This window comes from Chlamydotis macqueenii, chromosome 5, assembly GCF_036417535.1.
Source record: "Chlamydotis macqueenii isolate bChlMac1 chromosome 5, bChlMac1.mat, whole genome shotgun sequence".
NCBI classification, from domain to species: Eukaryota; Metazoa; Chordata; class Aves; order Otidiformes; family Otididae; genus Chlamydotis; species Chlamydotis macqueenii.
In genome coordinates, this window is record NC_141560.1 from 69,003,805 (window position 1) to 69,028,682 (window position 24,878).

Consider the following 24,878-nt stretch of genomic DNA (forward strand, 5'->3'; position numbering starts at 1 on the left):
ATTTGGAATTGAATGACATCACATTTTTTATTTTGATTGTTCTCTACTTTAAAAGTGAGCACTGATGCTGCTACAAACTCCAGGCTCCTCCTAGGCCAAGGTAATGTTAAGACCATAGAAAATGTCATCGTTTGGAAACAAAGCATCTCTGATGTAGCTGTTAATCAAAACTGACATTCATGTTTTATTTTTATTTTTTACTTTAATCCCTCTGAAATGTAATACACATTCGGAAAGATTATTCCTCTTCCCCCCCCCCCCACCCCCCAAAAGAAGCATCCACAGTTTAAGGCTGTAAATCTGAGCAATTTAGAAACACAAATGAACACAAATGAAAATTAGCCAACAAAAGAAATTCAATTGAGTTAAATAGGAGGCTATTATCATACCTTGCATTCTCTTCTGTCACTACCTGCAGCTGGAGAGCGAGTCAGGTAAGAACTAACCAGAGGAGACAAAACAGCTACTGCTGATGTTGTGCGCTATTCCAAACACAGCAAAAAGAAACAATAAATATTAAATAAATGGTACACAAAGACGTGACTCTAGGATGATGTGCTTCCACAGACCCATGCTATTCCATACCCATTTTCAACCAAATTGCGCTGCACTGCAAGTAAGTAAAAAAAAAATACCAGTTGCCACGAGCAGATCAAATTAAGTGTAAATATTTCTGAAGACTTCACTAAGACTATAATCTCATCTTTCAACATTTTCAGTTCTTCACTTCCTTTACTGATTTATGGAAACAAGTAGACCAGATTCCCCAAAGCCTGTCACCCTGCATCATTATTTATTTTTTTCCCAATCTAATGTAGGTGCCCCAGATTCAAAATGGTAGCACTCTGGATCCACTCGTTTGGCACACACATGAAAGTGCACATGCACACACACACAAGGCAAAGGGTGGTAGAAAACCCAAGCAATATAAGTTTATTTGGTTGTAGTCATTAGTGCTATACATTGCAGGTTCAATCCTGCTCCCTTTGATGTTGATGGTAATACTCCCATTGAATTCATGTGCTCTGAAAAATGCCTGAGTTTTGCAAATTTATCATTTTGTCATCTATGCTTCAGGTCAAAATTATAATCCACTGTTTTAGACTTGGTTTTGAGCCAAATGATTTTTACTAAAGGTTCAAAGAACGCATACTTGTCCTTCAGAGAGGTGCCAATCCACTTTTACAACCAAGGAGTAAAATGGCTGAGGTTTTCAAAACGGTCTGTGGGATGCAAACACCTTGCAGGTGACTACAACAATCTCAGCTTCCATGGTCCTGCTGCAGCGAACAGCAAGGCCTTCCACTTGCTGGAGGCATGACAGTGCCCACCTGCTTAGAAAGAGTTGGGAAAGTCATTTGCAGAGTATCAGAAGCAAAGGAGACCTTCCAGGATTGTTTGTGCTACTGAACTGCAGCTCTTTCAGCGAAATATCCTAAGGTCTAATAATTTATATTACCCAGTCCATCACTTTTAAGTGAAGCAGGTTTCTTTCTCTCCTCATCCTCACCTTCTCTCAGCCCCGGTAGAGAACACTGCATGGTGAGAAACATTAGGCAGTAAGAGGTAAGTTCTTCTGGTCATCATGGTCACACAACTAAACATATTTAACAGCAATATTCAAGAAGTTCTGAAACAAGGCAGATGAGCTTCCCATAAATGGGATTTCATTTTAAGTCCACAGACAGGAAGAGAGAATACACAACCAATTAGGAGGGTGTCAGGTGTGGATAGGACTTTGATTTTGAAAGCCTCTCCCTCTGTCTCATGTTAATGTACCAAGAACTGAGACTTCACCAGAGGACTGGTGAACTGCCACAGGCACTAATTAAAGAAGGTGAGGAGATTACAGGGAAGCCAGGCACCTGATCTACAGAAGAACTGATCCCTAGAACGGCTGCCACCTTAAATTGGAGTTAAGAAGTGCTGAGCACCCCAAAAAATCTGGCCCCAGAGGTTATTTATACCACTTTTAGTCAGAGGGTGTGTCGAAAGGATGTGGCGAGCGAGCAGATTTACCACTTTCAGGCAGGTGGAGAAAGAGCGGACAGGGCAGCAGACTGAAACAAGAAGTGCAGCGCATGGCTGGATGGGCTCGGTTCTGGGCTCTGGGAGAGCTGGCAAGCGTGTGGTGGAGATGGTGACAAAAAAAATGTGTCAGATCTCATTTATATTTAGACCAGAGTCCCAAGATAAGCTTCTATCTTCACATCTTTTTACTGCATAGAAAAGTGCACAGGGATGCGTGTTGATCTCTGCAGCTACCTCTCTCTGGAGCCAACGCATTTAGCCAGAAAGCAAATCTGCCTCAATGGAGCTACCCCACCAGCCCAGCCTATCAGATCGTCTGGATCACGATTACTAATGCATCTTTTCTGGCAGAGGGAGGCAAACAAAACGTAGGAAGACAACACCTAAGACATTCCTGAAATAGCTTTTCTGCAGCGTATGTGATACATACTGATTTACTGGCACTTATCGGCAATTACGCAAGGTACTCCGCAAAAATTTGATTAGGGCTTTGCCACTAATGAATAACATAGCGTAGGGATCGTTGTAGTAAACTCTCTGTCCCCCGCCCCGCCCCAAGCGCCTCATCAGCAACCTGCCCTGTTACAGCAGCCCAGTGGCTGCTGACTTCAGTGAGAGCTGAACCAAACCCATCATCACCATGAAACATCTCCCTGTGGTTTTTTGTTTTGCAACATTGGTGAAAAGAAAGAAGAAAAATAATAGCACCGTGCTTCAAAACCTACTGCTACCAATATCCAATTCAACAACAAACTTCTAACGGTCTTTGTGATGTGCCTTTAAATTGCCTTGCAACACTACACAGAAGAAGTGTCAGTTTGGGGAATGGAGAAAGTGTTCCTTTGGTACCTTGTAAATTGCGTTTAAATGCTCTATGCTAAGAGCTGCTCTTTCCCAGCTCACCAATCCTTACCAGACACCGGTGTTTATGTCGGTCATTTTCATGCTGCGGTATTACCAAAACATGTTGTCAACTGAGGACTCTGGGTTAACAGTGCATAGCAAAAGAGAAACTGTAGCTGCTGGTTTTAAAATAAAAATATTTTCCACTGAAACATTCTCACTTTGAGGACATTGGTGCGTAAAGACATTGTCTGTCCACCTTGACACTGTCTGCCAGGCTTTCTTTGGTGCCTCTCCTTCCACTGGCTCGTTTCTGGCACGGCCAAACATGAGGTTTCCCTTGATGAAGAAACAAACAAAACCAACCCTCATTTCCTTCCTTTTTCTTCCCCTGCCCTTAGCCATTTTGCCTCCCTTCTCCACTCTCCAGGCTAAACTTGGGCTAAATTCCATCAGCTCTGGAAGGCGGCTGTGGCCTGTCCCGTCCCACCAACGACGCCCCCTCTCCCAGGACACCCCATCCAGCCTTCCCCTGGCTGTGCACCAGCCCCACCCTCCCTGCCACCCAGGCTGGTGCCTCTCCCCACCTTGGTGATGGATCTCCCACAGAAACCCTCCACCAGTTTTCCTCCTTCAAATCCTTCCCTCCACAGGCCCCACACCACGGCCACGTGTCAAGGCCAAGGGAGAGCTGCCCCGCAACCAGAGTCGAGGATCCATGTTTTTCTGCGACGCCTTGGAGGAGCGGCTCACCCACAAGCACCCGCGTCCAGCCAAGGGAGACGGTTTAGGGACTTCTTGCATCCATCCAAAAGCATCCAGCTTTGCACCAGGCCCTGTGCGTGCACGACCCAAGGGGAAGAGATGGCGGGAGGCTGCCTCACCGCGGGGTCCAGGCCGTCCCTGGGCTGCTCCCCTCCCCAGAGCTCCGCGGGGGTCTCATCCCCTCTCCTCGTTAGCAGGGCGTTAATTACAGTCGGGGGGGGGGGGGGGGGGAGAGAGAAGGAAAGCAGGTGACAGGCGGGAGGGCCAGGGTGGACGCGCCCAGCCTTTTAAACCGCGGCCAGGGCGATGCCGCTCCCCGGGGCGGGGCGGCTGCTGCCCCCCGCCCGTTTGCGCCGGTTTAATCCGCTCTGGGGCGTTTCGCCCCCGCCAAACCCGGGATGGGGTGGGGGGGGGGGGGGTGGGGAGGTCGTTTCATCGCCGCGCGGCTCTTCGGGAGATTACGGCGGCGGCAGCAGGCGAGGAATGCGCGCTCCCGCGGAGGGGGCCGCGCACAGGCGGCGGGGCGGGGCGGGCCGGCTCGGGCCGCCCGCCTTTTGTCAAGCGGGGCCAGCGCGGCGGTGACATCATGAGAAAGTGCCGGCCGGGAGCGGCCTCCCCGGCAGCGGGCGCCGCGGGGAGGGGAGCGGGGAGGGCGGGCAGGAAGGAAGCGCCGTCGGAAGCCCCCGGGGGACGAGAGCGGCGGCGGCTGGAGCCCGTAGCCCGGCCCCGGGAACGCCGCCGTGGGCTGGGCGCGTTAGGCGGCGGGGCAGGAGGCGGCACGCCCGTTAAGCACAGTCCCCCCCCCCCCGCCGCCCCCCCACAGGGATCCGGCCGAGGGGGCAGGCGGAGCCCCCGTCCCGCTGCCAAGCGGGCAGGTGGGGGCGTGACCGCGGGGGCGGGCGGCACCGCCCTCCCCCCCCCACCCCCACCCCCTCCCCGACCCGGGCAGGTGCAGGGCCGCCCGGTGCTGCGAACGGTGGGCCGAGCCGGTAACCGCGGCTCCTCACGCTCTCTGACCGTTCCCCCCCTCTTTGTCTCGGCGGGACCAGGGCGAGCCCCGCACCCAGATCTGCCCGATCCGCCTGGTAACAGCCCCGGCTCCCCCATTGGCTCCCGCGAAACGCCGCTTCCTGCGCCCGCCCCGCGCCCCGCCGGGAGCTTTTATGAATGAAACACCGGCCTCGTGCTGCGGGGAGAGGGGGGGGGGCGGGAAGACATCCACCCGTCACCGAGCCCCCTCCAAACCGGGAGGGTGCTGGGGGCTGCGAGAGGGAACCCGTGCTCCTGGGCCGGGCGACGTGGCCGGGAGCAAATATTTGGAAGCAAAGAGGGCCCCCCCCCCCCCCAAGGGCTTTCCCTGCACCCCCAAAGCAGCTGCTCCCCAGAAAGGTGTGGGGGTGCAGGGAAGTCAATACAGCAGCATCCCCCGCTCCCCTGAAAGGTGTGGGGGTGCAGGGAAGTCCATTAAAGAGGATTCCCCCAGTTGCGTACGGCGGGCAGGCCGAATTCCAGTCTGGGAGTGCAGGGTCGTGGCGCGTTTCTTCATTAAAAATTAAAACCTCCCTGGCTAAATGAAGTTTTTAAAACAGAAGTGCGTGTGTCCTGCGTACGAAGCACAATAGGTGGGGGGGGGACAGCTTCCTCGCAGAGAAATCATCCAGATTCCCCCCACGGGCTGCGGCGCGCAAGGGGAACTGAGATCCCCGGGGCCTCCGACATCCTCCTCGCAGACGGAGACAAAATGGAGACAAACGGTCAAGCCAACCCGTAAACTAGGAATGACGGGCAGATGCTCCGTGCAAAGAGATTACGTAAACACACGACTATGACACAACTGCGATCTTTGGGACTGCTTTCCCCGCGGGTCGTGCAGGAGAGGTGGGATATGACTCCCTCCATGGCCTGGGGAGACCCTTCCTCCGCCCCGAGTGCCGTACCACCGGAAGGTATTCCCGGTATTGGTGCTGCACCCAGGCGATGCCGAAGCGCCCAGGCTGAGGTTTAATCCCAGCTCTCGGGTTTTGAGGGGCGGGCAGGCAGAAGGCAGCGTGAACCCCGGTTTATGGCTTTCCCGCTTCTCCCCGCTTCCACGTCGGTGCAGGACAAGCCGTTTCTCCCATGTCGTGGTGCGACGGCTTCGCCTCCGGTATTCTCCAGCAGGCCCTGAGCTCCCCTATCAGCCTCTTAAAAAGCAAGGAATTTAAAAACAAAAATATATATATATATATTTAATTAGAAACAACGCGAAGCGTTTCCAAGTAGAATGGGAGTTATTTACGGTGGGGCCCCGCCGTCGCATGTCACGCGTGGACAGGCCGTCCGGGCGGCACGGCGTGTCGGATGAGGCCCCGGCAGGCTCCGGCGGCTGCCGGCACCTCCCTCCACCCCCCCATTCATCTCCCTTTAGGTGCTAGAGGAAGCTCTGGCCACCATTTTGCTGCTCTGCTGGGATATTTTTTTTTTTTTTTCTGGGTGGCTGCGAGCGGTGCGGGTGGAGGGCTGAGCACGGCCTGCCTGGCGTGCGCCGCTGCGGCTGCGGCTCGGATTAGCTGTCGCCCTGTCCCCTGCCACCTCTGTGCTCCTTTTGGGGGGTAAAACCTCTGAAGTGAAAGGAAAGATGTAAAAATTAAAAAAAAAAAAAAAAAAAAAAAGGAGAAATAGCACTGTCTTCGAAGAGGGAGGGAGACCCCCCAATTCATTTAAAATTTCTGGCGTGCAGCAAAACCATCTAGGCTGGGAAAAAAAAAAAAAAACCAGGACTGAGGAAACGGGAAAAAGCTTTTCCCTTGGGAACAGCTACAAAGACCGGGAGTTCAGGTTGGGAGCGCGCCTTTTTTTAACGACAGATATCGCAGGTATGCGTCGGCGACAGCAATAATAATAATAATAACAAATAATTGATAACAAACATCCGGGCGCTGCTGCTGCCCTGCTCCCCCTCCCCGGTGCCCCCAGGAAAATAGGGCCGAGCGAGCCTCCCTGTATTTATATCCCTGCCTGCCTGTGTGTGGCCTAGCCCCATTCATCATTTGGCTCCCACTGCAGAACTCGCTCCATTTTTAAAATTATGCATGATACACTGAAGAGACAATTTGGGTTTCCCCCACCTCTCCCTTGCCCTTGAAGAAAGCGAGCCCTTGTCTCATTTGCATTAAAGCCCTGCTCTCTATAAGCTCAGCAAAGGGGAAGGACTTGAAGCCTATGGGATGGCTTAGGGCTCTGCCCCTTTGCTTTTGGCTCGCTCGCTCTCTCGCTTTCTCATTCTCTTCTCGTGCTTTGATCTCTGCTTAACAACAGTAACGTCACAGGGACTATACAGGAGAGTTTTGTTGGAAGTTAGAAAGTTTTGCAGCCTCCAGAGGGCTGTAGCGGCAGTAGCAGAAGCAGCATCCAAGGGACTCCTGGAAGGGGAAGAGAGGGAGCGAGCGAGCGGCTGACTCGGTCCGGCTTGCACGGAGAAAAAAAAAAAAAAAAAGAAAAAAAAAAAGAAAAAAAAAAAGAAAAAAAAATAAACTGATCCGAGAGGAGACGGAGGCAGACATGGAACATCAGCTGCTGTGCTGCGAGGTGGAGACCATCCGACGAGCCTACCTGGATGCCAACCTCCTCAATGACAGGGTGCTGCAGACCATGCTGAAGGCGGAGGAGACCTGCTCGCCCTCCGTCTCCTACTTCAAGTGCGTGCAGAAAGAAATCTTGCCATATATGAGGAAAATAGTTGCCACTTGGATGCTGGAGGTTTGTATCTTGCGGGGAGTTTTTGCTTTGCAAGCTTCGGCACCGACATGAATTAAGCCGGAGAGCTGCTCCCCCATCTCCTGCCGCTCCCGGACACCCCCCCCCACCACCACTTCCCCACCCCTCCCCTCCCGAAATCAGCTCCCCGGTGCAGCAGACGCCCCCGTGGGCACCGAGGGGCTGCGGGCCGGGGGTCACCATCGCCGTTGTCGCCGCTTCCTTCGCCCCGCAGCGGCAGCCGGGGCCCGCGGCGGACGAACCCTCACCCCCCCCCCCCCCCCCCCCCCGCGCCCCGTCCGGTGCCTCGACAACCGGGGTGGGGGGTGCTGGGGGGTGTCCCGGTAACTTTTGGGGACAAGGCAGTACCGGTGGGGGGGAGCGCGGAGCAGAGCCGAGCCCCCCGGCCGCGCCGTGCGGGGCCACCGGCAAACCCTGCCAGTTAATTTATTTATTTTTTTTAATTTTTTTAATTTTTTTTTCCTGGGAATTTTATTTAAAATTAATATCCTTGTACACGTATGCAAGTGGTTGCCCGTGCCAGTATTATGCGCCATCTTTGTTCTTTTATTTGCAAAGCAAAAGTGTTTATTAATCGGGAGAAAAAATTAAGAAAGTCCCGGGGAAGAAGCCAAGGGTGTGTGTGGCGGGGGGGAAGCGGAGGAAGGGGGCTGGGGGCCGAAGGGTCGGGGGCCAGGGGACCCCGCTGGGGCTGCGGCTAGGGGGACCGACCCGGAGGGGCTCCGGTATTGCTTTTGGGGGAGTTGCAGGGTGAAAGTTTCTTTGTTCAGCGCGAAGAGAGAGCCTGGAGTTGTGGTCACCCCTCAAAGGCATGCTTGTGCTGCGGCGGCGATCGGCAAGGTCGCCTGGGAAAAGCGAGTTGGAAAGGGCCCCGTCCCTTGGTGGGACAGGTCTGGGGGGGCTGCCAGCGGGAGCCCCAGGAGCTGAGCTACATTTTCATGCCTTTTCGGCGACCCTCGGCCCCCGCGATCTATTTTTAATTAATTTTTGAAAGCGCAGCGCCCTGCCTTGCTCTGGGAAATGTCGCGCCCGGCTTTGCTGCAGGGCGAGAGAGGGAGGCGATGAATTTCACTTCGGGGGGCTTCCCCTGAGCCCCCCAGCAGCACCATTCCCACGGGGCTCGGTAAAGGACCCCCGCCGCTTCATTTTCAGCCTTTTTTCAAAGCTCGGAGAAATTTTTAAATATTTTTAAATATTTTTTGAAAAGATGACGTCTGGGGAAATGAGGCTGGACGCCACCTTTGTGTCTCGACCAGAGAGGGGAATCGGCAGCACAACGGCAAATTAGATGAAAAAATAAAAGCGAAATAAATAAATCTGGGGGCAAGCCCGGCTCTGCACCCCATTCCCAGGCAGGGGGGCTCGCATTTTCCTCCGTTTTCCTTTTTCTGTCCTTTTAAAAAATTGTTCTAGGGGATGGAAAGATGGGAGCAGACCTCCTCTTCGATCCCCCCCCCCCCTTTTTTTTTTTACCATGAATCGCCTGCGGATTTCTAACGCCACATTGCTCCCCACTTTGTCACTCGTGACTTTCTCTTTCATTTTCTTTGATGTGTCTTTTTTTTTCCATTTATTTATCCGTTTTCCCCCAACTGCATTTCCCCCCCTGGTCTCCTTCAACCTTGCCCTGCAAAGCTTGGAGAAGCTTGGGGGGTGAAGGGGGGGAGGAAGAGGAGGGCGAAGGGACCAGCCCAAGCTTTCGCCTATATTAAATTATTCTTCAACGATCTCTCTCCTTCTTGCAGGTCTGCGAGGAGCAGAAGTGCGAAGAGGAAGTTTTCCCCTTGGCTATGAATTACTTGGACAGATTTTTGTCGTTTGAACCCCTGAAGAAAAGCCGATTGCAATTGCTGGGAGCTACCTGCATGTTTGTGGCTTCAAAAATGAAGGAAACTATTCCTCTGACCGCAGAAAAACTGTGCATTTATACAGATAACTCCATTAGACCCGACGAATTACTGGTAATTTCACGTTTAATCACCTCAGGGGAAAAAAAAAATAAATAATAATAAAGCCCAAACCAAAAGCGCCGATTAGGAAGCCCCCCGACACCGGGGGAGTGGGCTGCCTTCCTCCCCGCTGCCTCCCGCGGCCGCAGGAGCCGTGGCCCCGGCGGGGGTGGCCCCGGCGGGGGTAGCCCCGGAGGGGAGCGGGGCCGGGGTCGGGGCCGTGCCCGTGTCCGTGTCCTCCTTCACACCCCCCCCCCCGCCCCGCGCCCCCCGCTTCCCCCCGTCCGGATCCGCCGCCACGGGGCGGCTCAGCGCGGCGCGGGCGCCCCCTGGCGGCCCCGCTTGGGGGGACCGGCGGCGGCGGCGGGCCCCTTCCCGGCGGGGGGTGGCCCGGAACCCTCTGGTCCCCTCGGCCCCTGCCTGCGCCCCCCGCCCCAGCCGGGGCTTGGCTGGAGGATACCCCCACCCCCCGCACCCCCAAGGCGAGGATGCGGGCCGGGCCTAGAGCCGGCCGGTCCCAGGCGCGGATACCGCCGGTCCGACCGTGTGTGAGCCGGGCTAACCGCATGTCTCCCTCTTCTCCTTCCTCTTCTCTCCTTCCCCCTTCCTTCCCTCTTGTCTTTGCAGCAAATGGAGCTGCTGCTGGTGAATAAGCTGAAATGGAATCTGGCCGCAATGACCCCCCACGATTTCATTGAACATTTCCTTACTAAAATGCCTCTGGCAGAGGACACCAAGCAGATCATCCGTAAACATGCTCAGACTTTTGTGGCTCTGTGCGCTACAGGTATGAGCCCTGCACGTTAAGCAAAGCGTGTTGCTCCCCTACACGCGCCTACCCCCTGGCTTGTAAAGCTTCCCGTAGCTGTGGTCTAAAGCGAGCTCGTGGGCAGGTAGTTTAAGCCCCGATTATTGCCCCTTGTTGTTTGCAGAAGGTGGATTACTTTGCAGAGGTAAGTTTTTTCAGAAGATACTTTGCTTATGAGTGGATTACGTGGTGGTGGTGGGGTGGGAGAAGAACCCCCCCCCCCACCTTCTTTGTAGCTTAGCCGTGGAGTCGCAGCTCAGCGTGGCGCGATTTCTTCACCTCCGTATGCCGGGTTTTATTTGGGGGCTGCGAAAGGCTTACTGCCCGCACGGGGAATCCCTGCCCCTGCGGATTAATTCTTAAGGCAGTTTTTAAAGGCGGAGGGGAGATTTGGCTCGTGAATAGCTCTGCGTGGGGGGTTTTAAAACTTCCCTCTTCAAGTTGCCTCTTCCCCCCCTCCTCGGTGGCTGGTGGATTGGAGGAGGGCCACGCGGCGCCGAGGCTTTCCTGGCACAGGACCCAGCCGCTGCCATCTGCACCCTTCTGACCACGTGCTGTGCTGTGCTGGAGCCATGTGCAGGGCCGGCCTCCAAAGACGCCGACTGTTCGCTAGGCCAGGTTCGCAGAGGCCTGATCTTTGGTTTCAAGGGCGCCGTGCGCGCGCGCGCGCACGCGGGTTCTTTGAAGTTCCATGTTTGCGTGTGGACTGTGTGTGTACACATTTGAACGTGTACCGGCTTTACCCACTGAACCCTAACAAGTGAGAAGGAAAAAAAAAAAAGTTTTAGAAGAATCTTTCTGCTCTCCAGATCTCGCAGTTTCCCACAGGACAGAGTGGAGGAGCGAGGACAAAAGAAGTTCTAGAGGGAAGATACTCTGTTTACACAAAACGTGTACAGCGCGTTTTCTTTTAGTATGGCGAGACCAATCCAGGAACGGCAAAAGAGTAAGGAAGAAAACGCAGCCAAAGCAAATGTTCTTTTGCAGTAGCACGTAAAGAGGAATGCCAGACACTCTGTTGACACTGATAAAAACTTAGTGTAAAGGAGATACAGTGTGTTAGTAAATGTTAATATTCAGTAGCAGTTGTGCTAAAAAAAAAAAAACAGATCGAGCCATCGAGCCTGCCTTTGGACTTGAGAAGAGGTATCCACACTTGAGAACCTCGGTGGGACGTGTGCGGTCAATGGCACAAATGAATGTTACGTAGTTGATTTTCCAAAGATGGACTTGGTATAAAAAGACTGAAGAAAGATTGCAGGCACTGGGAAGAAAAGTTTTATTTCACAGAATCGGCCCTACTGTGAGGTCTAAAGATAGAACGACCGAGCCGTAAAAGAGAAATTTATAAACACTGGCATTGCTCTTCATCTCGGGCCTCACATCAGCGTAACGGGCAGTTCGTAAGTTCGATTGCCTGGAATAATGCTCCGTGTCCAGAGCTCTACAACCTTCAAACAGCCTTCAGACTACCTGCAGCAGCATTTTGGGAAAATCAGACGTAACTCTCCATGGCAGATTCTACCAGATAAGGCCGCTGCGACTCCGAATGTGTGATTTGCCAAGTTTGAAGCTTCCTCGGCTGCTAGCTAAAAAGAACAGCTACCCGGCCTCCCCGTTGGATGTGGGGATGTTTAACCTAGGTTGTTGTGTTGGCAATGACAGGGATGAAAACAAGAGTAGTTCAAAGGTTGGAGACTTGCTAAGAGTCCAGTACTTTGATCTACTGTCAGTGTTGTTATGTTTCTTTTAGGAAGCACATCCAGAGCCTTTATTTAACACTGCTACACACCACAGCTGGAGAATGGATCAGCAAATGAGAACCACGTTCTGGGAGTTTCACTTAGCTTTTAAAAAAACAGTGCTGAGCTCACCAGAATTGGGGCCCTCTTCAGCTCCCTACTGAAGTTGGGAATACTGCCTGGGGAAAGAGCGCTCAGGAAGGCTGCCGCTAGGCTCTGTGTTTTTATTGTTATTTTTGGATGTCAGGATTTTCTCTACCCCTTGTTTTCCTCATGGCTTCTTTGTTGGCTAGTGAAGATCACATGTGGCTTAAGTAGCATCTGGACTTTGCTTTGCTGTTGCTGGGTTGTGTTGTATTTCCCCTTACCAAAATGAACCTAGATGGACTGCAAGTGCGTTGTGCTGCCTGGATGCTGTGGGGCCCAATCCAAAGTCCACTGGAAACACTGACACTCGCTTAAGTGGCTTCAGGGGCAAGTGCGGCATGTCCTTTGCTTGAAGTACAGCCCGTGTCCTCTACTGTAAAGGAGGGTCTCCTAAGAAGAGGCAGCAAAATAATGCTTGCTTAGAAAATAAAGTCTCCGCCAGTTGGCTTAACGAGGTGAAGGCTGTGGAAGTGTTTGTAGATGAGTGTGTATGTGTTCGCTCCAGAAAGAGAAGGTTACGCTGCAAGGTGAAGTTGAGGGGAATTCCTTCTAAGCTCCCTCTTCAGTTGTCTGGCTAGTAGAAGTGGATTTGTTTGATTTGGTTTAAGTTTTGAAAAATCCATTTTCACCAAAGGATGTCTTTGTGCTGTGGTAGGTTCAGGAGAAAAAGCAAAAAAAAAAAAAAAATACCAGGGGTTGTTTGAAGTTAACACATAATTGAGCTTAATGAATGGGGCTTTGGCATGGCCGAGCAAGGCAGGGAGAGCTCAAAAGGAAGCAGGCCTCTTTTGGCCCAAGTTAAGACCAGTGTTGAGGGAGAACTGCAGCTCTATACAAGCATAACAATGAACAGCAACAAATATTGGAGCTTCAGCATTTCATTATGTTCCTCTGGTTATCAAAACATACCAGGCACCTTTTATATTATTATTATTGCTATTATTATTGTTGTTGCTTTCCTCCTTTCGATGGAGAAAAAAAGATCTCCCTTTGAAACAAGCGTGTTACAATTCTCCTATTCTCCGGCCTTTATAAAATTGGAAGTCTCAAGGTATGTGACCAGTTGGAACCTGTTGCATCTTGCAGCAAGTGATTTATGTTCGCAGTTTTGATTTGCCTCAATGAAAAGATTTTCATTCATAGCCCCCAGCTCTCCAGACGGATGGAATTGCTGCTCCATTTAAAAAGGAAAAGGGGTGACTCGCCTTGTTAGGAATTTTTTTTAAAGCGCTGCAGCGCCTATATGCCTGCTTTGTCCTCCCTTCAGGGTGGCTGGCATTCTTCTCTCTCCTCCCCCTCCTCTCTCTCTCCCTCTCTCTCTTTTTAACAACGCTGAAGTTGTTTATTCTTTTTGGATGAAGTCTCAGATAGGCTACTGGGGATGTGTGCTTCAATTGATGGGGCCCCCTACCCCATTGTGGCTGTGTCAGGTCTAATTCATCTCACCGAAGCCCCCTTGTTCCTGAGCGCTCAATAGCGCAAGATGAGGCGATGGAGGCTGACAATGATGCCACACTCTTCACTTGGGGGCATCCAATTACAGGCGAGAGGGGCCCCCTGATTAATATGCTGAAATTAGTGGCCTCTGCCACAAATAATTCCTTGTTGAGTTGCAACAAAAAGGCAGTCCATGCTGCTTGTCTGGAGTGGTTATAGGGACAGACACAAACTGGTCATTTAAACTTCATTATCACTTTTCCACCTTGGAAAGAATGAGGGTGTGACTATGAATTCATGTTCTTGTTTACTGCTCCGTTTAAAGGAAGAACGCAAATATTAATCCCAAACGTGATCCTGTCAGGACGGGCTCATTAAACTGACACATTTTGGTCATGTCCTGTTTGCGGAGCTCAGTAAATAGTGGCGCGGACACGCTGCCGCCGTACCCCTCTGAGCAACCCAATCTTGGTGGAATTCATGCTTGCCTGCTGAAATCCCAAATTCCTGAAGCCTACCTGCAACCGTGTATGTGTATTTCAGTTAGGGGGCTGGCTTTGGAATGTATATAGCATCAATAAGCAGTCTGGAGTGTTCTGATTTTGGGGAATGACAGAAGCTTGCTAGAAAGTGGGTGTATTTATATCTGCCCGGAAATGGGCAGATTAGGAAAAGGGGATAAACTAAATTTATGTTAAGCACAGTAACATAAATGAGATTACTGTAGATCAAGCTTGTCTTTTTTGTTGGCACCGCATCACAAAAGTTTGGCCACTATTCATCGTATCAGTTTTAATTTTGAAGGTTCATAGCATGCTGGGTGAAATGTCCTTTTGAAGGTTGGTGTTGGTCTGGGGCACAATGGAGCGTCAGAGGTATATGAATAGATTCAGAGAGAGGACTTTCAGAGAGTCCCAAAGTCTTTAGTTTCACTGCTAAAACATTTACACAAAAGTTTTTTTTTTATCATAATAAAGGAGATGCATGATTTAATACTTAAATTGTTCCACTGAGCCCTCTAAACTGTCCATTCCTTTGATTTCATTCAAGGGTTTGACAGATGGTTTATATTTTTTCAACCCAGAGGAAGTTGTATTCTGATAAAAGCTGAAGGAATGTATCTCAGGTTCTTGTGTATAATGTGGCATTTCCCTTTCTTCCTCACAAAATTAGACGTTCACTTGTGCCACTTACTTCCTTTCTTTCCGATTCTCCTCCAAGGTGTACGCTGCTACGGATCAAACGCATTCCTGTTCAGCAGAAAGAGCCTTAGCATTAAAATGTGGATTATTCTTAAAAACAAAAAAAAACAAAAAAAAACCAAAAAACAACCTAAAGCAAACCAAACCAAAAAAAAAAAAAAACAAAACCAAAAACATGCTAAATGGCAGAGATAGCCCCTTAAGGAATCATGGGAGTGGCTTTGTGGAGAGACCTACAGCAACGCAGTCTGGAAGGGGGCCCAGCCTCTTGTCAGCATGGTGTCACATCAGAATGTAACTGATTGTCCGCCAATTCTTGGGACCCCCGTCACTTAGTTATGCCACATTTACATTAAATCCCTGTTGCCAGGATGGATGGCAGCCACTGACAAGAGACTAGGTTGAGACAATGCATTTTTAAGATGAAACCTTAATTTAAATATGGATTATCTGCCTCCTGACAGGGTTAAGCAGTCTTTCTCCTTCTTTCTTTTTGTTGATGTTGTTGTTCATTAAAGCCATATTCCTTTGAACGCCAGTGCAAAGGTTTCTGCTTTAAAGGGCCCACGGATGCCTTGTTCGAGTGCACCTAGGATCTGATCACGCAAAACACTTCAGAATGCGAACGCGAGGTTTTCTCAGGTGTACAGAGCCACTGACCCCCGTGGCATTATTCACATGAGCGAAGTATTTTAACATTTGAAGAATGGGGGCCCTGCTTATGATAAAAACACCTCGGAGCGATGAATGGCTTCGCAGGCTTAGCGCTAGGAAGGGCTACTTGCTGAAGTACAGTTGCTCATGTGGGTAAGTGTCTACAGGTTTGGACCTGTAACAGTTTACAGCAGGAGGCACCTTTCTGCTCACAATTTTCCCTACATTTTCGGATGCAACAGTTGGCAGCTGAAGCCATGCTGGTAGAAAAGTGTATGTGTATGGGCAGGCTTCTCCTAAAGCAATCATTTCAGTCTTTTTTTTTTTTTTCTCTCTCTTCTTTCTTCACACAGATATTAAATTTATTTCAAACCCGCCTTCCATGATCGCAGCTGGCAGTGTGGTAGCAGCTGTGCAAGGCCTGCATCTGGGGAACACTAACACTTTCCTCTCCTATCAATGCCTCACACATTTCCTATCACAAGTTATCAAATGTGATCCGGTAAGTGACGACTCCTCTCGGTTGGTCTCCTGCCGTAGGATTTAAGAATGAATGTCTGCTTACTGCATAGTAGCTAATCTGACAGTAAATCTTGATAAAAGTCAAACCTCAGAGTGGGGTTTTTGAACGTGTTCTCTTGTGTCCGTCCTAGTTATTTAGTTGTCGTTATATCCGTTAATAATCGGTGATTACGCTGCTGCAGTTCACTGATAGGAATGCCACATCCAGCTCTTAATGTTTGCAAGAGAGGTGTATCTGACAAAGCAAAGGAAGCCCTGCATTGATTCAGGACGTTGCAGAGGCTATGTTTGGTTGTAGGTAATTAAACCAGGAATCTATGTAAAACAAAACCTTGAAAATAAGACGAGGAAATAGTTACTGAGACCTCGAGGTATCTCTGACCTTATCTTTGACCATTCTTGAGGCCTTTTATTGTGCCAAGTGGTGTGAAAAAGCCCTTCTTAAAAGAGTTCTAATGATCTAATTTGGTTTATTACGTGCTAGACCTGCACAGTAGCTGGTATTGAATTCCTTTTTGGAACAAATGCTTGTCCCACGACTTTCTGACAAGGTAGATGGTCCTCACAGGACTCTCATTTTGCCCTGCAGCTTCCAGGAGATGCACATCAGTAACTAGTGAGCAATAAACCTTTCATGAGTGAATGGGCCAGGAAGGGAGCCTACAAGGAAGACCTAAAGTCAATGATCCATGTCATAATGGTGTGTGAAGTTGGGGCAGAGTTGAGCTTTGTTTTGTAACAATGTGGAAGACCAATAAATAGATGCTTTAAAAAGGTTCTTGTGAGGTCTCCAAGCGCTGGACAATGAGTCAAATAAAGACAACTCTGTGGTTAGCAGTAGAATCTTTGAGATGCTGTTAAATTATTTTACACGTTAATAATTTAAATACATAGAGATCTGTACTAGCCCAGACACTACAAAACTAGGTTTGTATAACTGGACTTTCTTGACAAGATTGAGTGATTTCTGGAAAGATGAATGCACCATAATTAATTATCCACAAACGAATATTTTACTTTTGATAGACTGTGTGAAGCAATTGCTGGCAAACAGGATATCTCAGCTTATTATTTTGAGCACCGTAACAATGCCTCAGTATCGAGCACATTATTTTTGCCATTTATATTACTGCACCTAAAGTAATATGGATCCAGTGCTGAAATGGTAAATACTGTAAGAACTTCAAATGCTGAAATAAAATACTGCTCAGTTTAGCATGTACATGTAATGCTTTCAGTCAGTTTGTGAACAGTGTAGATATTTCAGTGTACGGTTGGCCACTATCCACTGCGAAGTATTTGAAGCAGGTACTGAGGAAAAATACTAGCTTGCTATCTGTTCTGACATATCTGATTCAAACAAAACCATCATTTCATCATTCCTGATACAAAGCATTGAAGTACACTCTCTCACATCTTGGAGAACAGCAGCATATCCTTAATGTGACTTGACTTAGTTGATGACAGAGCTCTTTTAAAAGAAAAGAACGTCCTTTTAGCAAGAAGGAGAATCCTTGCTTGTTTCTTTTTTATTGTCCAGAGTCATTTCAAGGCCACAATCTGTATGACCTGAACTCAGGAAGTAACTCCCCTCCAGCTTTCATTGCTCAATATATTCACGCGTTAGAGAGCCAGAGTTAGAAGTAAGGTTTTTGTATAGGTTGCTACAGAAAATAAGAATCATAAAATTATACCTGTATGTGTGTGTACACCGCTCTGTTTGTAATGGAATAAGGGAAGAGCATTTTTCACTGCTGTTGCTTTGAGTAGAGACAACTGCTTGGTTTCATACACAGCATGATTCCCTTGCACGGAGAATTTCCCGTAAGACGTGCCTCTGTAATCCGTGGCATCAAATGCTATTCCTATTATCTTATTTCAGTAGCATGTGTATGAAGTTTGTTACTCCACGGTGATGGTCCCCCTTGTCAGACCGCACAGATGAAGACGCTTTATATTGGATTGTCCTGAAATATTAAGAGCGTGCATTATAACATGGCCAGCATTCTCCCCGATTATCTATTAGCTAGAGCAGCTGGTCTGTTGGATTTCAGGTTATACAATTACACTTTTTTACCTTTAGTCTCAAAGAAAGCTGAATCTAAAGTAAAATGAATATCACCTGATTGGAATTCCTTTATGGTTCATGTTTACGTTGGTAGGAGTCCAATTTCCCATTTTGCCTTTGATCAGGGGTAATTAGAAGTCAGATAATCACAATTAGAAGTCTTGGGCTGTCTTCCATCATTCTATTCTTGACCCCATCATCCAAACAGATTGAATTTTACCTGACATTCATTTCCAGGCCAGAAATTTGCTAAACTAGATTAGATTGGGTTTCCATGCTGTCTGTTAGTACATTGGAATTCGTCTCCGGCCTGCCCCTGCTCAGAGGCACCTCCAAACATGTGCTTGTTATCCAGCACGGCTCAGGCAGTAACAAAGAAGGATTTCCAAGCAGTTTCTTTTTTGTTGTTGTTTGTTTCCTTTAGTATCTGACCCTGGAGCCTGATCATGTCTGCTCTGTGTGTGTGTGTGTGTGTGTGTGTGTGTGTTAAAGGTATTTGACCACATCAGTTAAGCTAGCAAGTCTTTTTTTTTTTTTTTTTTTTTTTTTTCTTCACTGAGGAGCTTAATTAATCCAGGAAGGGTTTATGACCTTGAACAAACTGTGGGCATTGAAAATTTGGGTAGTGAAGCAGAAAAGTTGTTGGGAGAAGTTACCAGAGTAATGCACAAGTTCTGTATTTGCTTTTCAGTGTTGAGAAGTACTGAGAATGAAAAAAGTTTTGGTGAGGTCATTCACAGTGAATTTTATATTATGCAGTTACTTTTGCGAGCTCTAATACATCCCTGCAGACAAGCTATTATTCTTACAGTTATCTGAATAAGGAATTATTTGAAAAATGCCTAAAACATGAAAAAAAATCTTGTTCATTCAGCTGTAGTTTTAGACATAGTCTGTTGGTAATAAATTGTAAAGGTTATGTTTTAAAAAAATACAGTTACAGCATGTTGTACTCTGAGAATCTCATAGGAAAAAAAATTCTGTGGTCAAAAGTTACCTTTAAATTACATAGTCCTATGTAATTATTCATGACTGGACTCCAGAGGGAGAAGAATAGGTATTTACAGAAATTGTTCTGAATGGTTTTAGTTTTCAGAGCTCAAACACCCTATATGCAAATGATAGGATTCAAAAGAAAAAAAAACCACACCACAAAAACCTACCAAACGCCCTCCCCTCAAAAAAAAAGGCAAACGGGTTTCAGGCTCCAGGTATTTGCTCTGAAAATAAATTGTCTTTCAGTTTGGAACAGTGAACGTGCTACCTTGTTAAAAAAGAATTATCCTGAAAAGTGCCTCCATTTGTAAAACCAAAAAGACTTAAACCCGTGTTCATGTACTGCTCCTTAATACACCCCATTCCAAGTGTGACTGGGGTACACGGTGCAGGACATGCACTTGGAAGCCTTACAGTCTGGATTGATCCGTCGTCTTGAGAAGGGGTGAAGGGACTTCATAGAGATCTTATTGTGAAGGCCAGAGGTATGTAGGAGCCAAAGGCATGATGACTTTAGGATATGAGGCGTTTCTTTTTGTCATTTAAAACGCTGTGTGTCTCTGTCAAGAGGAAATATTACACTAGGGTTTAAACCAGAAAAGGTCATAGGTTACGTGTTTTCAGTGAGCTGTAACTGATGGTCTGATCTGCTTAGAGGTAGGATTAACCTCCCTCTCTCTCAGAAAGGACTTGCAGAGAATTGTTTGCTTGGGTTTCTAATCTTATTTTACCCCAAATGCCATGTGCCCTTATTGGTGGCAGAGGAGATTCTTGTGGTAGTGGAATCGGTGAAAAGCTGGTAGATCACACAAGAAGCCTCTGAATGAAGGCAGAATTGAAACTGGGAAATAAAGAAAACAGCAGGCAGGTCACCCTCTCAGGAAAACAACATTCATTCTCAGTCATGCACATCCTAACACTTTTGACGGCAATTTATCATGGAAGACTGGGTTCACCGCAAGGGCTAACACATGTCATAGGTTAAATCAGAAAAGGCAATACTGAAAGGAAACTTCAAAGTCCTTAATACGCAGAGTTAAATATGTTGGGGAAAAAGCTTACGATGTTTGTTGTAAAGATAGGAGTAAACAGCACGCTGGAGGAATTTTGGCAAAAATGTAGTGATTGTTTTGCCTATTTAAGGCACCGTGTCTGTGTCCCTACGATGGACGTACATGGCTCTGAAGGACACAACCGTAACTTGCAGAAAGTTGGACGGGTTGAGCTAACAGGCCTTCTCCAGTTCCAATTGCTGTGGATCGATAAGTAGAATTGGACAGATCTACTCATAGTGTGGTTTTTAATGCCTGGGATAAGTTACGTTTCCCCACCATAGACATGATCCTGCTTGGTGCTTTATGCCTTTAATTCACACCAAAGTCTGTGCAAGCGGCCAGGCCCTTGCATCCTCCTGAACACTCAGGATTTGTGCGCATTCAGCTTTGAGAAAATGCTTTTGAAGCAAGGGAAAGAGGTCTCGCCCTGACTGAGACTCCAAGGTGAACGCAGTAGCAAACAGAAAGCTTGGCAGCACTTTGTAATGCATGGTTACGAAGGTGTTTAGTGTGGCTTCTGAAAGATCTCTCCGTTTTTAGGGTCATGCAGTCCAGTCCTTTTTTTTGTTCAGATGCCTTCTGAGTTAGAAATGGGTTAGCTAACTTGAGCTGCCCATTGCTGGACACAGCAGCAATTGGCAACTTTGGGCACGCATAGCTAAATAGATACATGGCACTTCTGTCTAAGAACTTTTTATTATCAGAACTCAGCCTGGGAAAATCACTGCTTATGACCATCACTTGTAGTAGACTGTGCTGCCGAAGTGTTTCTGTGGTACAAGTAGAAATCATTACAGCATCAGCAATACTTGGACCAACTCTTGACTCCAGCCCAGTTTCATGTCTTTGCAATTCCACTCATTTAATTTTGATTGATTCACACTGCTCTCCAGTCAGACTGTTCCTGTTTTTTCAAAAGGTATAAAGGACAGTGAGGTAAAAGATAGGATGAACAGACTTTTACAGAACTGCTGAAGTATTAACAGCACAGGCAGAAAAGCAGTAGTGCAAACGACATCTTCACTGTGTCGTGGTCCTGCCTGGGTTAGTTACTACATGTGCCATCGTAGCGGAACATCCATCACGTTCAGTTGTAGACCTGCGGGTTGAGCCTAACAACAAAGCAGCAGTCAGGGTTTGTCCAGAGGACCACGTATGGAGATGCTCACCTAGACCATGAAATAGAAGATGGCAAGAGTTAGTTGCTGAAGTCTGGATCCGGTCTAGCATCCTGCAGAAAATAGGGTAGCGTTCACTATTCAGTGTTCCTCTTGCTCTTCCCACTCTTTCAGTCTGCTGCCCTCCCAGATAACATGATTGTATTTCTCTTGCTTTTTCAAGAAATGGTATTTGGTCTGTGCTCTTACTGTTTTCTAAAGGTCCCTGGGTTTTTTTTTCTCCTTCCATTTAATCTTCTCTAGGATTGTTTACGAGCTTGCCAAGAACAGATCGAATCCCTCCTTGAATCCAGTCTACGTCAGGCACAGCAGCACAACGTATCTTCAGAAACAAAGACTGTAGAGGATGAAGCAGACCTTTCCTGCACACCTACTGATGTGCGAGATGTGAACATTTAAGAGGACTTCTAATGGGTTTGCTTGGCGGGAAAAGCAGACAAAGAAAGGGCATCTGAGAAGGAATCAGCATCAGGATCTCCCCCCCAGAAACCCTTTTCTCCAGGACATTTTTATACCAGAAGGGAAAACCAGTCTTGTTATATTTTTTCTTGCTCTGTCTCCCTTCCATCTGTGACTTCAAACAAACAAATAAACAAAAAATACCCCAAAAACTGTCTTAAAAAAAGAAAAAAATAGTATTTGCATTACCCCCAGGGGTTTGTGCTACAAAAATAGAGGATTTTATACAATAATAATCAACTAGTTTTTATATTAAAGTGTTCTTGTCTGTATGTTGTAAAAATAGGCATTAACACACAAAATGTCTCCAGGGGAGGTATTAGATTTGATTTCTTACATATAAAACAAACCAACCAACCATTTTTAAAGTAGAAGAGGGTTTTTTTTTTTTTAGATAGTAAATGAAATATTCTTTTTTTTCTTTAAAAAGCATAGCTTTAACGCAGTTCTAGGCTTTTCTGTATCTTGCTTGCTTATGCATTTAGTCACTTTATAATTCATCTGTAAATGTTTATTTCCTTAGTTTTTTTTTTTATCCTCTTCACCTTATAAATGGTTAACGTAACCCATAAGTTAGTGTATGTTAGTATGCAGCATTATTATATGTTAATCTTTTTTTTTTTTTTTTTGTGCCTGTGGATTGCCTGTGCATAAGGCATTTGTAGGGTTCCAGCTTAGCATAGTTGGGAAAGGCCAATGTACTACTCATACGATACTCTATTATAAAGAGAAACCGAAATAGTGACATAATATATTCTATTTTTGTAATCTTCATATTTTTGTAGTTACCTGTGTAAAATGCTGGTCTGACCCCACAGATATTCAGCCTAATTATGGTCAGGTTCAATCCACAGTTTAGTCTTTTTTTTTTTTTTTTTTGTTTGTTTGTAATATTCTAAAACCATTCCATTCAAAGCACTTTCAGTCCATTAGATATAGGAAATACATTCTTTTATTGTGTGGGAATTTTTTTTTTAAATGGAATGGTTTGGAAATATATAAGTGCTTGTTCGCAAACTTGGAATTGCAAAGCAAGTGCATTTAACTATGGTGTTAGAGGAGAGGTGATTTTTTTTTTTTTTTTCCGAAGGTTGTGTTCCAGTGAGAGAAATTGCATTCACAAATTGCCAGGATATCTTCCTATCCTTTTCTATAGAAAAGTTGAAGTTTAGAAATCCTTTGGTGCCAACTCATCTTTATAAATTAGGGGCCTTAAAGGTTCACATATAGGACACATAGTTTAAGGATTGTCGCTAGATGTTTTACAACTGAAGGTTTTTAAACACTAAAATATATAATTTATAGTTAAGGCTAAAAAGAATATTTATTGCAGAGGATGTTCGTAAGGCCAGTATGATTTGTAAAATAATGCAATCGCCCCTTTTTTTAAAAAAAAATCTTTCTACCCTTGATGTTGCAGTTTTAACACAGCTTATTAAAGCAAAAAGGACACGCTTCAGAGAACAAACCCAAAACAAAGCAGTCTATTTGGCCCCTTCCTGTACAATTTCAAAAGCAGTCTAACCATGAGAAAAAAAAACGCCATAGTTAATAGATATGAAAATTGGAGTACTTGAAAGAAGTTCTTATTCCAGTATATGCCCCATTTTTTTTTTTTTATTTAGCTACGAATAGAAAATTTGCACATCTTGGCTATGTATCTTTTTATTATTATTTTAGAAAGTAGCTGAAGGGACGTGGACATAGCTGTTGAAGTTGATGCTCGAGGAGAATGTGATGGTGAAATGTATGTGAGAAAACTGCCGCTAAGGTGTTGATTGTAAAAAAAAAAAACAAAACAACAAAAAAAAACCAAGAAAAAAAGAAAAAAGAAAAAAATTTTAAAATTAAGAAAAAGAAAAAGAGAAAAGAAAGGAGTGGATGCTCCATTTTTATTGAGCTGCTATGGATAAATTCCCAGCATGGTTTGAAAAAAAAATTAACATTGCTTTTCTGTATCTTTGTCATTGTGTTTTGCTGCTATTTTGTGGATCGGTTTTTTTTTTTTTTTTGTTATACAATGTCATATACTGCCATGTTATAGGTTTTAATTTTCTCATAGAAAATTATATTATTGACATCACTTTTTTTTGTAGATTTTTTTATGTGATCAATTTTTACTTAATGTGATTACTGCTCTATTCCAAAAAGGTTCCTGTTTCACAATACCTCATACTTCAGTTCACCGTGTCTAGACCAGGTTTTAATGTTCGTACACAGTGCCTCATAGTTCTACTGCAAATGGAAATGCATCGAACGTTATTCTGAATGGGTCTCGCGATTTGCAACTAGGTTGCATTAATTTAAAAACAGCAGACATTTCAGAAGATCAAGTAATGTCAGTTTTTTTTGTTGTTATGCATTTTATAAAGCTGGATTCTTTGTCTGATCTGGGGTTTATTATCATAGTAGTTTTAAGCTGTGTTATTAGCCACATTGATATATGAAAGGTGCATTATAATATAACTCTTGTATGCCACCTGATGTGGTTTCCCGGCAGCTGGGACACATCACTTGGTATGATAGGTTATCTTCTGGAACTCTAAGTATTGTGTGTGTTTAATCTGTTATGATATACTAGTTTTTTGGTTTGTTTTTTTTTTTTTTTTTAATTATAGCATCATGCTAATTTAAAAAGCCTGTAAATCTCATAAATAAGCCAGCTAACAGAGTTGTATGCTGAAGAATAATCTAGCTGTTGCCTGTATGCTGCTAAACCAAAACAGAATTAGAACTCATTTTGAGGCAAATGCAGTTAAGATCCTACATAGTGCATAAATAAAGCATTGCAATGCTACTAGCAGTCGCAGGACCCAGGAGGACTGGATACATTCTGTCCAAATTTCAGGAACATTTCTTACTGCTTACCTCATAAAACACTTCTGTTTGTGGCATCTCTGTGTCTCTGAACCAAACGTGATTACTGAGTTAGTGCTTGTCGGTTATATTATGTGTTACACTGAGTGGCAGTGTGTACTGCAAATTTCTATAAAATATTGTATGTACTAAAAGGCCAAATCCAGATTAAGTGGGTTCATGTGCCAACAGAGATGCTTTATTTGTCACATTATTATAACAATCTATAGTAAGCAAGCAATTCAAATTTGTACATTTTTATATTGTACTTATTGGCATCACTGGTCTGAAATGCACATTTTCACCAACAGACCTGTAACAGACAAGTTTCCAGCAAAAAAAACCTAAAGTCTAGAAATAAAATTGGTAAAACCCAATGTCTACTTGTTGTCATCTTTTTTTTTTTTTTC

General features: G+C 46.2%; 2 protein-coding genes across 12 annotated transcripts in view; one reads left to right on the forward strand and one right to left on the reverse strand.

The window, feature by feature from the left end:
* The first annotated feature begins 6,931 nt into the window (after positions 1-6,931).
* CCND1 (cyclin D1) lies at positions 6,932-24,845 on the forward strand. Its single transcript, XM_086749326.1, has 5 exons — positions 6,932-7,377; positions 9,141-9,356; positions 9,972-10,131; positions 15,688-15,836; positions 21,397-24,845. Exons 1-5 carry the CDS (start codon positions 7,180-7,182, stop codon positions 21,550-21,552), a joined length of 879 nt encoding a protein of 292 aa, XP_086605452.1. The 5' UTR covers positions 6,932-7,179; the 3' UTR covers positions 21,553-24,845.
* The window catches only part of LTO1 (LTO1 maturation factor of ABCE1), a 31,388-nt gene continuing 17,917 nt past the window's right edge, over positions 11,408-24,878 (reverse strand). For 3 of the 11 annotated variants that reach the window (XR_015258714.1, XM_086749337.1, XM_086749329.1), the window contains one exon: positions 21,036-21,144. Coding sequence is in view for 3 of the 11 variants with exons in the window: in XM_086749333.1 (XP_086605459.1) it covers positions 20,996-21,144 (149 nt within the window). In the remaining 8 variants the exon portion in view is untranslated. Of the gene's footprint in view, positions 14,729-16,310; positions 17,824-19,789; positions 21,145-24,878 lie in introns of those variants that run through there. The other 8 variants (XM_086749342.1, XM_086749333.1, XR_015258715.1 and 5 more) reach the window with 7 other exon arrangements.

Coding starts and splice junctions, on each gene's coding strand:
- CCND1 (XM_086749326.1), top strand. CDS start 7,180: ATGGAACATCAGCTGCTGTGCTGCGAGGTGGAGACCATCCGACGAGCC. Junction 9,357..9,971: donor TTAGACCCGACGAATTACTG/GTAATTTCACGT, acceptor TTGTCTTTGCAG/CAAATGGAGCTGCTGCTGGT. Junction 15,837..21,396: donor AAGTTATCAAATGTGATCCG/GTAAGTGACGAC, acceptor AATCTTCTCTAG/GATTGTTTACGAGCTTGCCA.